This window comes from Somniosus microcephalus, chromosome 3 (genome assembly GCF_052327205.1).
Source record: "Somniosus microcephalus isolate GS21.2 chromosome 3, FLI_Smic_1.0, whole genome shotgun sequence".
Classification (NCBI taxonomy): domain Eukaryota; kingdom Metazoa; phylum Chordata; class Chondrichthyes; order Squaliformes; family Somniosidae; genus Somniosus; species Somniosus microcephalus.
This window is the reverse complement of record NC_140989.1, coordinates 211,108,486-211,121,312: the sequence shown is the minus strand read 5'-3', so window position 1 is coordinate 211,121,312 and position 12,827 is coordinate 211,108,486. Positions and strand designations below refer to the sequence as shown.

General features: G+C 47.8%; 1 protein-coding gene across 4 annotated transcripts in view; it reads right to left on the bottom strand.

Annotated features, from left to right (window-relative positions):
* The window catches only part of LOC147121689 (roquin-1-like), a 414,634-nt gene that overhangs the window by 116,834 nt on the left and 284,973 nt on the right, over positions 1-12,827 (bottom strand). For 3 of the 4 annotated variants that reach the window (XM_085982135.1, XM_085982134.1, XM_085982136.1), the window contains exon 10: positions 11,897-12,196. The exons of the other annotated variant lie outside the window; for it this stretch is intronic. In XM_085982135.1, the coding sequence (XP_085838261.1) occupies positions 11,897-12,196 (300 nt within the window). The remainder of the gene's footprint in view (positions 1-11,896; positions 12,197-12,827) is intronic. 4 annotated transcript variants of the gene reach the window in all.

Sequence of the window (12,827 nt, the reverse complement as noted above, 5' to 3'; positions counted from 1 at the left end):
ACGCGTGAGTACGGACAGGGTACTCATGCGTGTGCCAGGAGGAATTGCCAGTTTTCAGCATGCACAGCGCATGCGCTGAAAACCGGCATTTCCTGTCCTCTGACCCAAGGGGTTAAGAGGCTGAATGCATGCGCGGTATTGGGCAGCGCGTGCGACTTGGATTTCCTGTATTTTTACAGATTTGCGCATGTGTAAAGGGCTCCGGTTTTTACGCATTGAAAAACCACACGTAAGTACTTCGTTTTACAGGTAAGTGGTCTTTTAGTACAATTTAGAATTTTTTTTTCCACAGGTTTATTATTTTTAAAGAATCTACAGTAAGGTAAGGTAAGTTTAGTTTTAGACCCTATTTTTAAAAAATTTATTTTTTTCAAAAATTTGATTAATTGTTTAAAATAGTTTTTTAAAGTTATTCATAGTTAATTTAATTATTGGGATGCTTTTTAAAATTTTATTTAAAGTTTAAGTAGTGTTTTGGGGTGCTGTACTTTTCATGAGTTTGACAGTCTTTACTATCAAACTTATGAATGAAGTTTCCCCTCCCCTGATTGGCTGAACAGTGCTCACCTGATCCCAGCTGGCACATCGCACTAACTACGCCGCTGGGTCAGGTTAGCACAGCGCGCCGAGATCAGAACCGGGCCACTGACAGGAAATCCACTGCGGGCCAGGTTTCAGATGTCGGCGCGCCGGGTAAGTGCACATCGGGGGCTTGCACGTGCGGCAAGCCCCCGACAGGAATTACTGGGCCATTATATTCCATTTGCCATGTTCTTGCCCACTCACTTAGCCTGTCTATATCCCCTTGAAGCCTCTTTGCATCCTCCTCACAACTTACATTCCTACCCAGCTTTGTATCAGCAGCAAACGTGGATATATTACATTTGGTCCCCTCATCCAAATCATTGATGTAGATTGTAAATAGCTGAGGCCCAAGCACTGATCCTTGCGGTACCCACCAGTTACAGCCTGCCAACCCGAAAATGACCTGTTTATTCCTACTCTCTGTTTTCTGTCCGTTAACCAATCCTCAATCCATGCTAGTATATTACCCCCAATCCCATAATTTTGTTTAATAACCTCTTGTGTGGCACCTTATCAAATGTCTTCTGAAAATCCAAATACACCACATCCACTGGTTCCCCTTTATCTATTCTGCTAGTTACTACCTCAAAAAACTCTCAACAGATTTGTCAAACACGATTTCCCTTTCATAAATCCATGTTGACTCTGCCCAATCCTATTATTATTTTCTAAGTGCCCTGTTACCACGTCCTTAATAATAGATTCTAGCATTTTCCCTACTACTGATGTCAGGCTAACTGGTCTGTAGTTCCCTGTTTTCTCTCTCCCTCCTTTCTTAAATAGTGGGGTTACTACTTTCCAATCTGCGGGAATTGTTCTAGAAACTATGGAATTTTGGAAAATGACAACCAATGCATCCACTATCTCTATGGCCACCTCTTTCAAAACCCTAGGATGTAGGCCATCAGGTCCAGGGGATTTATTGGCTTTCAGTCCCATTAATTTCCCCAATACTTTTTTTTTTTTTTAACTAATACTAATTTCTTTCAGTTCCTCATTCTCGCTAGATCCTTGGTTCTCCACTATTTCTGGGAAGTTTTTTGCAACTACTTCCGTGAAGACAGACACAAAGTACTTGTTTAATTTTTCTTCCATTTCCTTATTCCATTATAATTTCTCCTGTCTCAGCCTGTAAGGGACCCATATTTACTTTGGTAATCTTTTCCTTTTTAAATACCTATAGAAGGTTTTGCAGTCTGTTTTTATGTCTCTCGCTAGTTTACTCTCATATTCTATTTTCCCTTTCTTTATCAATTTTTTGGTCCTCCTTTGCTGAATTCTAAAATCCTCCCAATCCTCAGGCTTACTACTCTTTTTGGCAACATTATAAGCCTCTTCCTTTGATCTAATACTATCTTTAACTTCTTGTGTCAGCCACGGTTGGACCACTTTTCCTGTGGGGTTTTTGTGCCTTAAAGGAATGTATATTTGTCGTAAATTATGTATTAATTCTTTAAATGCTAGCCATTGCTTCTCTATTGTCATACCTTTTAATGTAGTTTCCCAATCTACCTTAGCCAACTCATCCCTCATACATACGTAATTTGCTTTGTTTAGATTTAAGACCCTAGTTTCGGATTTAATTAAATCACTTTCAATCTTCTGCTCAAACCGCTGCAGTCCTTGTGGTGATGGTGCTTATTACTAAACTTCATAATGATTCTTTACAGCTGTGCCGCTTCAGAGGTTGCTAAGGATCAACCACAGTGTGGGACTGGAGTCACATGCAGACCAGGTAAGGACAGCAGGCTCCCCTCCCTGAGAGCTCCCAAAGTCCAGCTGCTAACTCACAAATGACCAGATTTAACGAATCCAATTTCACAACTTGTCACGACCTCTGGGTTACTTGACCAGTATCGGGGTACGGTAGTGCGGCGGTTATGTTACTGGACTGGTAATCTAGAGGCTTGGGCTAATAATCCAGAGAAACAAGAATTAAAAATCCCACTTAGACAGTTTGAGAATTTTAAATCAGTTTAAAAAAAATCGAGAAATAAAAAGCTGGTCTCAGTAAAAATGACCATGAAGGTGTCAGATTGTTGTAAAAACCCAACTGGTTCGCTAATGTCCTTTAGGGAAGGAAATCTGCCGTCCTTACCCGGCCTAGCCTATACGTGACTCCAGTCCCACACCAATTTGGTTGACTCTTAACTGTATGAGAATCAGTATGGGTGGAGATAAGGGATAACAAGGGGCAGAAAACACTGGTAGGAGTAGTATATAGGCCCCCTAACAGTAGCTATAACATTGGACAGAATATTAATCATGAAATAGTAGGAGCTTGCAACAAAGGTAATGCAATAATCTTGGGGGACTTTAATCTTCATATAGACTGGACAAATCAAATTGGCAAAGGTAGTCTGGAGGACGAGTTCATGAATGCATTCGGGACAGTTTCCTAGAACAATATGTAATGGAACCAACCAGGAAACAGGCTATTTCAGATCTTGTATTGTGTAATGAGACAGGGTTAATTAGCAATCTCATAGTAAAGGATCCTCTGGGGCAGAGTGATCATAATATGATAGAATTTCACATTAATTTTGAAAGTGACTTGCCAAAGCAGATTGTAAGAGCTTGTAAAAAGGAAGAGAGTAGCAAAAGTAAACGTTGGTCCCTTAGAGGCTGAGACAGGAAAATTATTATGGGGAATAAGGAAATGGCAGAAATGTTAAACAAATATTTTGTATCTGTCTTCACAGTAGAAGACACAAAAAGCATACCAAAAATGGTGGGGAACCAAGGGTCTAATGAGGGTGAGGAACTTAACGTAGTTAATACAAGTAGAGAAAAAGTGCCAGAGAAACTAATGGGACTAAAAGCCGACAAATCCCCTGGACCTGACGGCCTACATCCTAGGGTTCTAAAAGAGGTGGCTGAAGAGATAGTGGATGCATTGTTTTGATCTTCCAAAATTCCCTAGATTCTAGAACGGTCCCAGCGGATTGGAAAGTCGCAAATGTAACACCGCTATTCAAGAAAGGAGAGAGAGAAAAAACAGGTAACTCTTAGGCAGTCTTCTTAGGCAGTCCCTTGGAACCGAGGATGACTTGCTTCCACATTAAAAATGAGCTCGCAGGTGACTGATTAGTCCAATGCGGGACCTACAGTCTCTGTCACAGGTGGGGCAGACAGTGGTTGAAGGGGCGGGTGGTTGGGGTGCTTGGGTTGACGTGCGCTCCTTGCGCTTGGCTTCTGCTTGCTCCTGGCGAAGAGACTCGAGGTGTTCGGCGCCTTCCCGGATGCTTCTCCTCCACTTTGTGCGGTCTTGGGCCAGGGGTTCCCAGGTGTCAGTGGGGATGTTACACTTTTTCAAGGAGACTTTGAGGGTGTCCTTGAAGCGTTTCCTCTGCCCACCTGGGGCTCTCTTGCCGTGCCGGAGCTCCGAGTAGAGCGCTTGTTTTGGGAGTCTCGTATCGGGCATGCGGACAATGTGGCCTGTCCATCAGAACTGATTGAGCGTGGTCAGAGCTTCGATGCTGGGGATGTTGGCCTGAGCAAGAACACTGACGTTGGTGCGCCTACCCTGCCAATGGATTGGCAGGATCTTGCAGAGGCAGCGTTGGTGGTACCTCTCCAGTGCTTTGAGGTGCCTGCTGTACATGGTCCATGTCTCTGAGGCATACAGCAGGGCAGGTATCACTGCTGCCCTGTAGACCATGAGCTTAGTGCCAGGTTTGAGGTCCTGGTCTTCAAACACTCTCTTCCTCAGGTGACCGAAGGCTGCACTGGCACACTGAAGGCGGTGTTGGACTTCGTCGTTGACGTCTGCCCTTGTTGACAGTAGGCTCCCGAGGTATGGAAAGTGGTCCACGTTGTCCAAGGCCTTGTCGTGGATTTTGATAATCGGGGGGGCAGCACTGTGTGGCGGGGGCAGGTTGGTAGAGGACCTTTGTCTTGCGGATGTTTAGTGTAAGGCCCATGCTCTCGTATGCTTCGGTGAAGGTGTTTACGATGGTTTGGAGCTCGACCTCCGAGTGAGCGCAGACGCAAGCATCGTCTGCATACTGTAATTCGACGACAGAGGATGGGACGACCTTGGATCTGGACTGGAGGCGACGGAGGTTGAACAGTTTCCCGTTTGTTCTGCAAATTAGCTCCACTCCAGTGGGGAGCTTACTGAGGGTGAGATGGAGCATTGCAGCAAGGAAGATTGAGAAGAGCGTTGGTGCGATGACACAGCCTTGCTTGACCCCGGTTCGTACGTGAATTGGGTCTGTGGTGGAACCGTTGGTCAGGATCACGGCTTGCATGTCGTCGTGAAGCAGGCAGAGGATAGTGACAAACTTTTGAGGGCAGCCGAATTTGAGGAGGACACTCCATAATCCCTCACGGTTGACAGTGTCGAAGGCCTTTGTGAGATCAAAGAAGGCCATGTAGTGGTTGGTGCTGTTCCCTGCATTTCTCTTGTAATTGACATGCGGTGAAGATCATGTCCATTGTGCCTCTTAGTGGGCGGAATCCGCATTGCGACTCTGGGAGGAGGCGACTGAGGAGGATTCTTGCGATGACTTTCCCTGTGGCAGATAGCAGGGAAACTCCTCTGTAATAACCGCAATCGGACTTGTTACCTTTCTTGAAGATGGTCACAATTACGGCGTCTCCGAGATCCCCTGGCATGCTCTCCTCCTTCCAGATAAGAGAAATGAGTTCATGAATTCACGCCAGTAGTGCTTCTCCGCCATGCTTTAGTGCCTCGGCAGGAATTCCATCTGCTCCTGAGGCCTTGTTGTTCTTCAGTTGTCGGATGGCCTTTTCAACCTCATGCCGGGCTGGGGTTGTGCTGAGATGTTGGCGGGTAGCATGCTGTGGGATGGAGTTGAGGACACTCGTGTCGAAGACAGAGTCGTGGTTAAGGAGATCTTCGAAGTGCTCCTTCCAGCGGGCACTGACTGCCTCTCTGTCCTTGATGAGTACCTCTCCGTTCTTGGCCCGCAGTGGGGAAGGGCCTTGGGTGCTTGGGCCGTAGATGGTCTTTACTGCGTTAAAGAATCCACGCACGTCGTGGTTGTCGGCTAGCTGCTGGATCTCCTGCGCTTTCTCCACCCACCATCTGTTCTTTAGGTCGCGAGTTTTTTGTTGGACCTCGGCCTTCAGGCTTCTGTAGAGCTGCTTTCTTGCTCTCGAGTTCTGTTGCTGTTTCCAGATCAGAAATGCCTTGCGCTTGCGGCTTATCAGCTCCTGGATCTCCTGGTCATTCTCGTCGAACCAGTCTTGGTGTTTCCTGGTTGAGTGACCGAGCGTCTCTTCACAGGTGCTGATTATGGAGCCCTTGAGTGCTGACCAGACGCTGTGGGCACTCTGTGTCTCTGCATCACTGGGAGTCGTCAGGTTGTTTGTGAGGCACAGGCTGAATAGGGCTTTGAGTGCTTCAGCATTAATTTTCCTGCGGCATTGTTTCTGTTGCCACCGCTGTTTTGAGGCTACATTGATGGAGATGACAGAGCGGATTAGGCGGTGGTCTGTCCAACAGCGCGGGTGATGCGGACATCCTTGCGGTCCCTCACTCGGACGATGACGTAGTTCAGCAGATGCCAGTGATTGGAACGAAGGTGCTGCCATGAAGCCTTGTACTTGTCTCTCTGACGGAACAAGGTGTTGGTTATGACGAGGCCATGTTCTAAGCATTTCGACAGGAGGAGGGTACCGTTGGAGTTGGCTTTCCCTACCCCCTCTCTGCCGATCACACCTCTCCAGAGGTCTGTGTCCTTTCCAACTCTGGCGTTGAAGTCGCCAAGGAGGATCAGCTTGTCGCCCGTTGGGACTCGGGACAGGGCTTGTTCGAGGCTGGAGTAAAATTCCTCTTTGGTCTTGTCTGTGGCTTCCAGTGTTGGGGCGTACGCACTGATGACCGTAGCGCACTGGTTTCGGGCTAGGGTGAGTCGAAGAGTCATGAGGCGCTCGTTTATACCACTAGGGGAGTCTCTGAGACGCCCGACCAGTTCATTTTTTATGGCGAAGCCTACCCCATGGAGGCGGCATTCTTCTTCGGGTTTGCCTTTCCAGAAGAAGGTGTAACCACCGCCTTGCTCCTTGAGCTGGCCTTCCCCTGCCCGCCGGGTCTCACTTAGGGCGGCGATGTCAATGTTGAAGCGTCTGAGCTCCCGGGCAACCATAGCAGTACGGCCTTCCGGTCTGTCTCTGTTGGGGTTGTCCATGAGGGTCCTGACATTCCAGGTCCCGAACTTCATTTTAAAGGGTGGAAGATGCCTGTGCGTGAATTCTTTTAACGTGGGGTGGCCGTTGCGCACCAGCTACCACACGGGCTTGACAGAGCAAGGTCTTGGTCCAATGGCAAGGGGATCCAAGATGATTGGACACGAGGCTCTGCTACAACAGCCTAGCACACACACACAAACATAATGCTACTGTCCTCCTCCCTCCTTCCCGCAGGTCCTCTCTGCCTGGGTTTCGTAGGATGCATTGTGGTCCTCCCGACCTCGCTGTTGGCCCGTGCTGCACCTTCCCTGGGCCCCGACCCCGCTGCTGGTCCACGCTGCGCCACTCCTGCACCTTGACCTTGCTGCTGGGCTCGTCCTCGTTCCTGGGTCCCGGCCTCGGACATGAATGATGTTGTCTCTCACAGGATCAAATTAGCATTGATATTCTCGCTTTGGGAGCTAAGTTTAAGTGAAGAGCCAGTGCTCACTGAGAACAAAGAACAGGCATGGTCAGGGGATGAGCAGTTGGCTCAGGTAACTTTAACCTTGCAGTTAGGGATAAAAATGCACCCACTATTAGAGCCAGGGGAGCTTAAACAGCAGAAGAGAGGAGACTGGGGGGAAAGAGAGCAAAGGATGGCAATGGATTGTCAAGGATGGCAAAGGAGCTCCCTAGGGAGCTGCCAGCACAGGAGCCATCTTGCTTGCTCCATCTCACCCGATCAGTTAGCCTGACATCAGTCATCAGGAAAATGCTGGAATCCATTGTAAGGAAGTAGTATCAGGGCACTTATAAATCACAACAGAGTCAACATGGTTTTATGAAAGGGAAATCCTGTTTGAGAAATGTATTAGAGTCTTTTTGAGGATGTAACTAGCAGGATAGTGAATGTGGTATACTGTATTTGGATTTCCAAAAGGCATTCGATAAGGTGCCACATAAAAGGCTATTACACAAGATTAGGGCTCGTGGGGTTGGGGGTAATATAGTAGCATGATAGAGGATTGGTTAACGGACAGAAAACAGAGAGTAGGGATAAACAGATCTTTTTCAGGTTGGCAGGCTGTAACTAGTGGGGTACCGCGTGGATCAGTGTTGGGGCCTCAGCTATTTACAATCTATATTAATGACCTAAATGAAGGGACCGAATGTAATGTATCCAAGTTTTCTGATGATACAAAGCTAGGTGGGACAGTAAACTGTGAGGAGAACACAGAGTCTGCAAACAGATATAGATAGACTAAGTGAGTGGGCAGTAAGGTGGCAGATGGAGTATAATGTAGGGAAATGTGAGGCTATTCACTTTGGTAGGAAGAATAGAAAAACAGAATATTTTTTAAATGGTGAGAAACTTTCAAATGTTGGTGTTGAGAGATTTGGGTGTCCTTGTGCACGAAACACAGAAAGCTAGCATGCAGGTACAGCAAGCAATAAGGAAGGCAAGTGGCATGTTGGCCTTTATTGCAAGGGGGTTGGAGTATAAGAGTAAGGAAGTCTTGCTACAATTGTACAGGGCCTTGGTGAGACCATGCCGGAGTACTGTGCACAGTTTTGGTCTCCTTATCTAAGGAAGGATATTCTTGCCTTGGAGGCGGTGCAACAAAGGTTCACTAGATTGATTCCTGGAATGAGAGGGCTGTCCTATGATGAGAGATTGTGTAGAATGGGCCTGTACTCTCTCGAGTTTAGAAGAATGAGAGGTGATCTCATTGAAACATACAAGATTCTGAAGGGGATTGACAGGGTAGATGCTGAGAGGTTGTTTCCCCTGGCTGGAGTGTCTAGAACTAGGGGGCATAGTCTCAGGATAAGGAGTAGGCCATTTAAGACTGAGATGAGGAGGAATTTCTTCACTCAGAGGGTTGTGAATCTTTGGAATTCTCTACCCCAGAGGGCTGTGAATGCTGAGTCTTTGAGTATATTCAAGGCTGAGAGAGATAGATTTTTGGACTCGAGGGGAATCAAGGGATATGGAGATCGGACGGGAAAGTGGAGTTGAGGTCGATGATCAGCCGTGATCTTATTGAATGGCAGAGCAGCCTCGAGGGGCCGTATGGCACACTCCTGCTCCTATTTCTTATGTTCTTAACTGATCTCTGAAATGGCCTAGTGAGGTACTCAGTTGTATCAAACTGCAACAAAAGAATACGGACTGTGGGAGCAACTTCACTATAGCGGTTCAAGAAGGCCGACCACCACCTTCTCAGGGCAATAAATGCTGACCTTGCCAGCGACACCCACATCCCGAGAATGAAAAAAATAATCAGTAGGCTACTGTATCCAATTAGTGTGGGTTGGGGTGGGGAAGTGGCTGGCATTGGGAGCTAGTACATGGGCTCGTGTGTGTGGGGTAGGGGCTTTTCTCAAGGTGCTGGTTTTTGCTCATGAGACACTGGTGGTAAGGCTGAAGTCGATGATTTAGACAGGCCTTGTTGGCCTGCTAGACCAGGTTGAGGGAACCCCAGGGAACCTTGCAGTGCAGATTCACCAGAATTATACCTGGGATAAAAGGGTTAAATTATGAGGGCAGGTTGTATAGACTAGGCTTGTATTCGCTTGAGTATAGAAGATTAAGGGGTGATTTAATTGAGGTGTTTTAGATGATCAAAGGAGCTGATGGGCTAGATAGAGAGAAATTGTTTCCTCTGGCGGGGGAGCCCAGAACAAGCGGCATAACCTTAAAATTAGAGCTAGGCCGTTCCGGGATGATGTTAGGAAGCACTTCTTCACACAAAGATTAGTGAAAATCTGGAACTCTCTCCCCCCAAAACTGGGGGAAACTGGGAGTCAATTGAAAATTTCAAAACTGAGATTGATAGATTTTTGTTAGGTAAGGGTATTGAGGGTTACGGAACCAAGGCGGGTAGACGGAGTTAAGATACAGATCAGCCATGATCTAATTGGACGGTGAAACAGGCTCGAGGGGCTGAATGGCCTCCTCATGTTCCTATATAACCGTGCCACTGGTTCCGTGCTTGATTCACACAAGACTCAATTCAGCCACCTGGGCTCATGAACTGCTGCTGAGTCTCTCGGTCTGTTACTTTCACTTTCCCCTCTTTAAAAAAAAACAGCTGAAGGGATCAGCGTGTAGGAACCAGTTCTGTCTCTACATCTCTCGGGAGTCAGAAAGGTTTTAGGAGGGATTTCTTTCCAAAGAGATGGTGAGAATGTGGAACTCGCTGCCACATGGAGTGGTTGAAGCAGAAAGCACCGAAGCATTTAAGGAGAGGCTTGAGGCAAACATGAAGGAGAAGGGAATAGAAGGATACGGGAGCAGGGTGGGAAGAGGTCATTAGAGTGGGAGGAGACTCGTGTGGAGTATAAATTCCGGCAGAGACCAGCTAGGCTGAATGGCATATTTGTTTGTTGTAGATTCTGGGTAATTCTAGGGTTCATAGTTAATGCTGTGAATGTTACAAAACACAAGCCGTTTAAATGTGACTACCTTTGCACAACTTTCCCTCGTGCTGGACATCGAACATGACTGTTGCTGACCGCAGGAAACAAATGAATGAAGGCGTCATGCTGAGAATAGGACAAACAGGACCGAGGCAGTTCTGGCTCTTAAAGGGACAAGCCAATGAAGTACCTTTGAAGTGTGGCCACTGCTGTAATGTAGAAAATGCGGTGGCCAATTTTCACACAGCAAGATCCCACAAACAGCCAAGAAATAAATGACCAGATAATCTGTTTTTAGTGATGTTGATTGAGGGATAAATATTGGCCAGGATACCGGGAGAACTCCCCCGCTCTCGCCACGTTTCCGACATTACAGCAGTGGCTACGCTTCAAAAGTACTTCATTGGCTGTAAAATGTAAAGTGATCTTCTCAGCTGCGTGACTTAACCAACACAGATGGAAGGGAATCACTGGGGAGGAAAGTTTGGACAGCAGCTCCCCACTTGGATCACTTGTGGAAAGCACTGAGTAGGGGTGAGCATTATAAAACCAAAAGAAACACAAAGAGAAAGTGGGTCAGGAATTGGGTAAGGAACCTGGCAGAAAACACATCTCCCACAGAAACTGCAGTGCCACATCCCTGGTAACCTGTCCCTCAACAACTCCCTTTCTCTCCCCCTCCCGCTACAAGCCAAGGAACAACAGTGTGCGGCTCCACACCGACTCACCAACCATGCCAGGAAACGCTTACACTCGCAATCTCAAGTACTTGGACTTGCAGCACGCAAGCTGTTTATGTTTGTGCCAGCATCCGAGGAAATGCTGGCCCCTCCACCCCCACATAGCCCTGTGTCTCCAAATCGTTAACCGTGTCCGCTAGCTCCCCGCAAATGCCCGGGCCTACTTATGCTTATGTTCCTGCTCCGTCTCAAATGTGCGTATTCACGCCCAACCCTGGCGGTTACATGCGCTCGCTGTCACCCCGAGAAAACCCTCACCACCCTGTCACACGGCTCGCTATTCTCCCATTTGACCGATGTCAGCTGTGGGTAGCACTTTCGCCACCGAGTCAGAAGATCGTGAGTTCAAGTCCCACTCCAGAGACTTGAGCACAAAATACAGGCTGACACTCCAGTGCAGTGCTGCGGGAGTGCTGCACTGTTGGAGGTGCCGTCTTTCGGATGAGACATTAAACCGAGCCCCCGTCTGCTCTCTCAGATGAGTGTGAAAAGGACATGGCACTATTTCGAAGAAGAGCAGTGGCGTTCTCCCCGGTGTCCAGACCAATCTATGTATCAACAAACACAACTAAAAAGCATTATCTGGTCATTTATTTCTTTGCTGTTTGTGGGATCTTGCTGTGCACAAATTGGCTACCGCGTTTTCTACATTACAGCAGTGGCTACATTTCAAAAAGTACTTCATTGGCTCTAAAGTGTTTTGGGATGTCCTGAGGTGGTGAAAACACGATATAAATACAAGTTCTTTCTTTTAATGGTTTTCTATGTTTGAATTGCCCCCTGCAAACGTGCAGTGTGAACAATCTTTTCCAACGTCCTGACTAAAAGGCTGGGGGTGGGTGGGGGGCCCCCTCTGGGACGGAGGGCGCAAAAGCGGTCGTGAGCGGCAGGTTGCTTGTGGAACGAGGTGGTGATGAGATTCCCACCCGCCCGGTGACTGGAGCTCTGTGGCTTTTACCAGCCTCATGTTAAGAGCACCTTACAGTGAAGATAAAGAATTTCCTTACGAGTCAGGCGGAGATCCCGACACCGATCCCGGCGCACTCATGCTCATGTCGCCCATCTTGCCCGGCTTCATGGCGATGTCGTAGGCGCAGTCGGTCCCGCGGGAGATCAGCTGCGCGATGCTGTTGCTTGTTGCCACCATGCCGTTCTGAATGGACACGGGCTTCGTGCTAGCCTCCAAGGAGCCCTCGTCCGATAAGCTGTTGGATGTGACCGACATCACCCCTCCAACCTTGCTGAGCTGGGTGAGGGACTGGCTGAGGGGCCGGCCAGCTGCTAACCGCTTGTTCCGCATGCGAAATCTGGAGGGGAGAGATGGCATTGAAAGGTCAAACGGGGAGGGGCAACAGGTCACCAGCTCAACAAGTCAGCAGGAGTCCTGAGCAGTTTGAGCTGCCAGATCAGTGCCAGGGAGATACAGTCGGGGGGGGAGGGCAGTGCCAGGGAGATACAGTCGGGGGGGGCGGGGGGGGGAGAGAACATTATTTCTGGCCCTGAAAACTGCACACTGCGGCATGAAATACACTGTTTACCAGGTATCTCAGTAGTGAAAGGTAGGGGGATCGACTGTTACTCCGATGGAAAGGCTCTATAATTTTAAAATATTGTTGTAAGTTGTGGCTTCTCACTGATTTAGTGTCTCCGGTTTGGAGTAGAATTAGGATTACAACCCCCCCCAGCACTGTCCTGGAGTCTGCAGCACTCAAAAGACTAATCTCCCAGACACTGAAGCAAGCAGAATCCTGGGGGAAAAAATCATAGGGACAATAAAAAATAATCGGAGATGGGGAAAAAAGGCTATTTTACTACATTATAGGCGCTATATAAATGCATTTGCTGTTGCTTGACTGACAGTCAAGAATCATATAATCAGGTAACAGAGAGTCTGATCGCTTTCCAGTTGGCAGGGGAAGGCGGTGTATCGCAAGGATG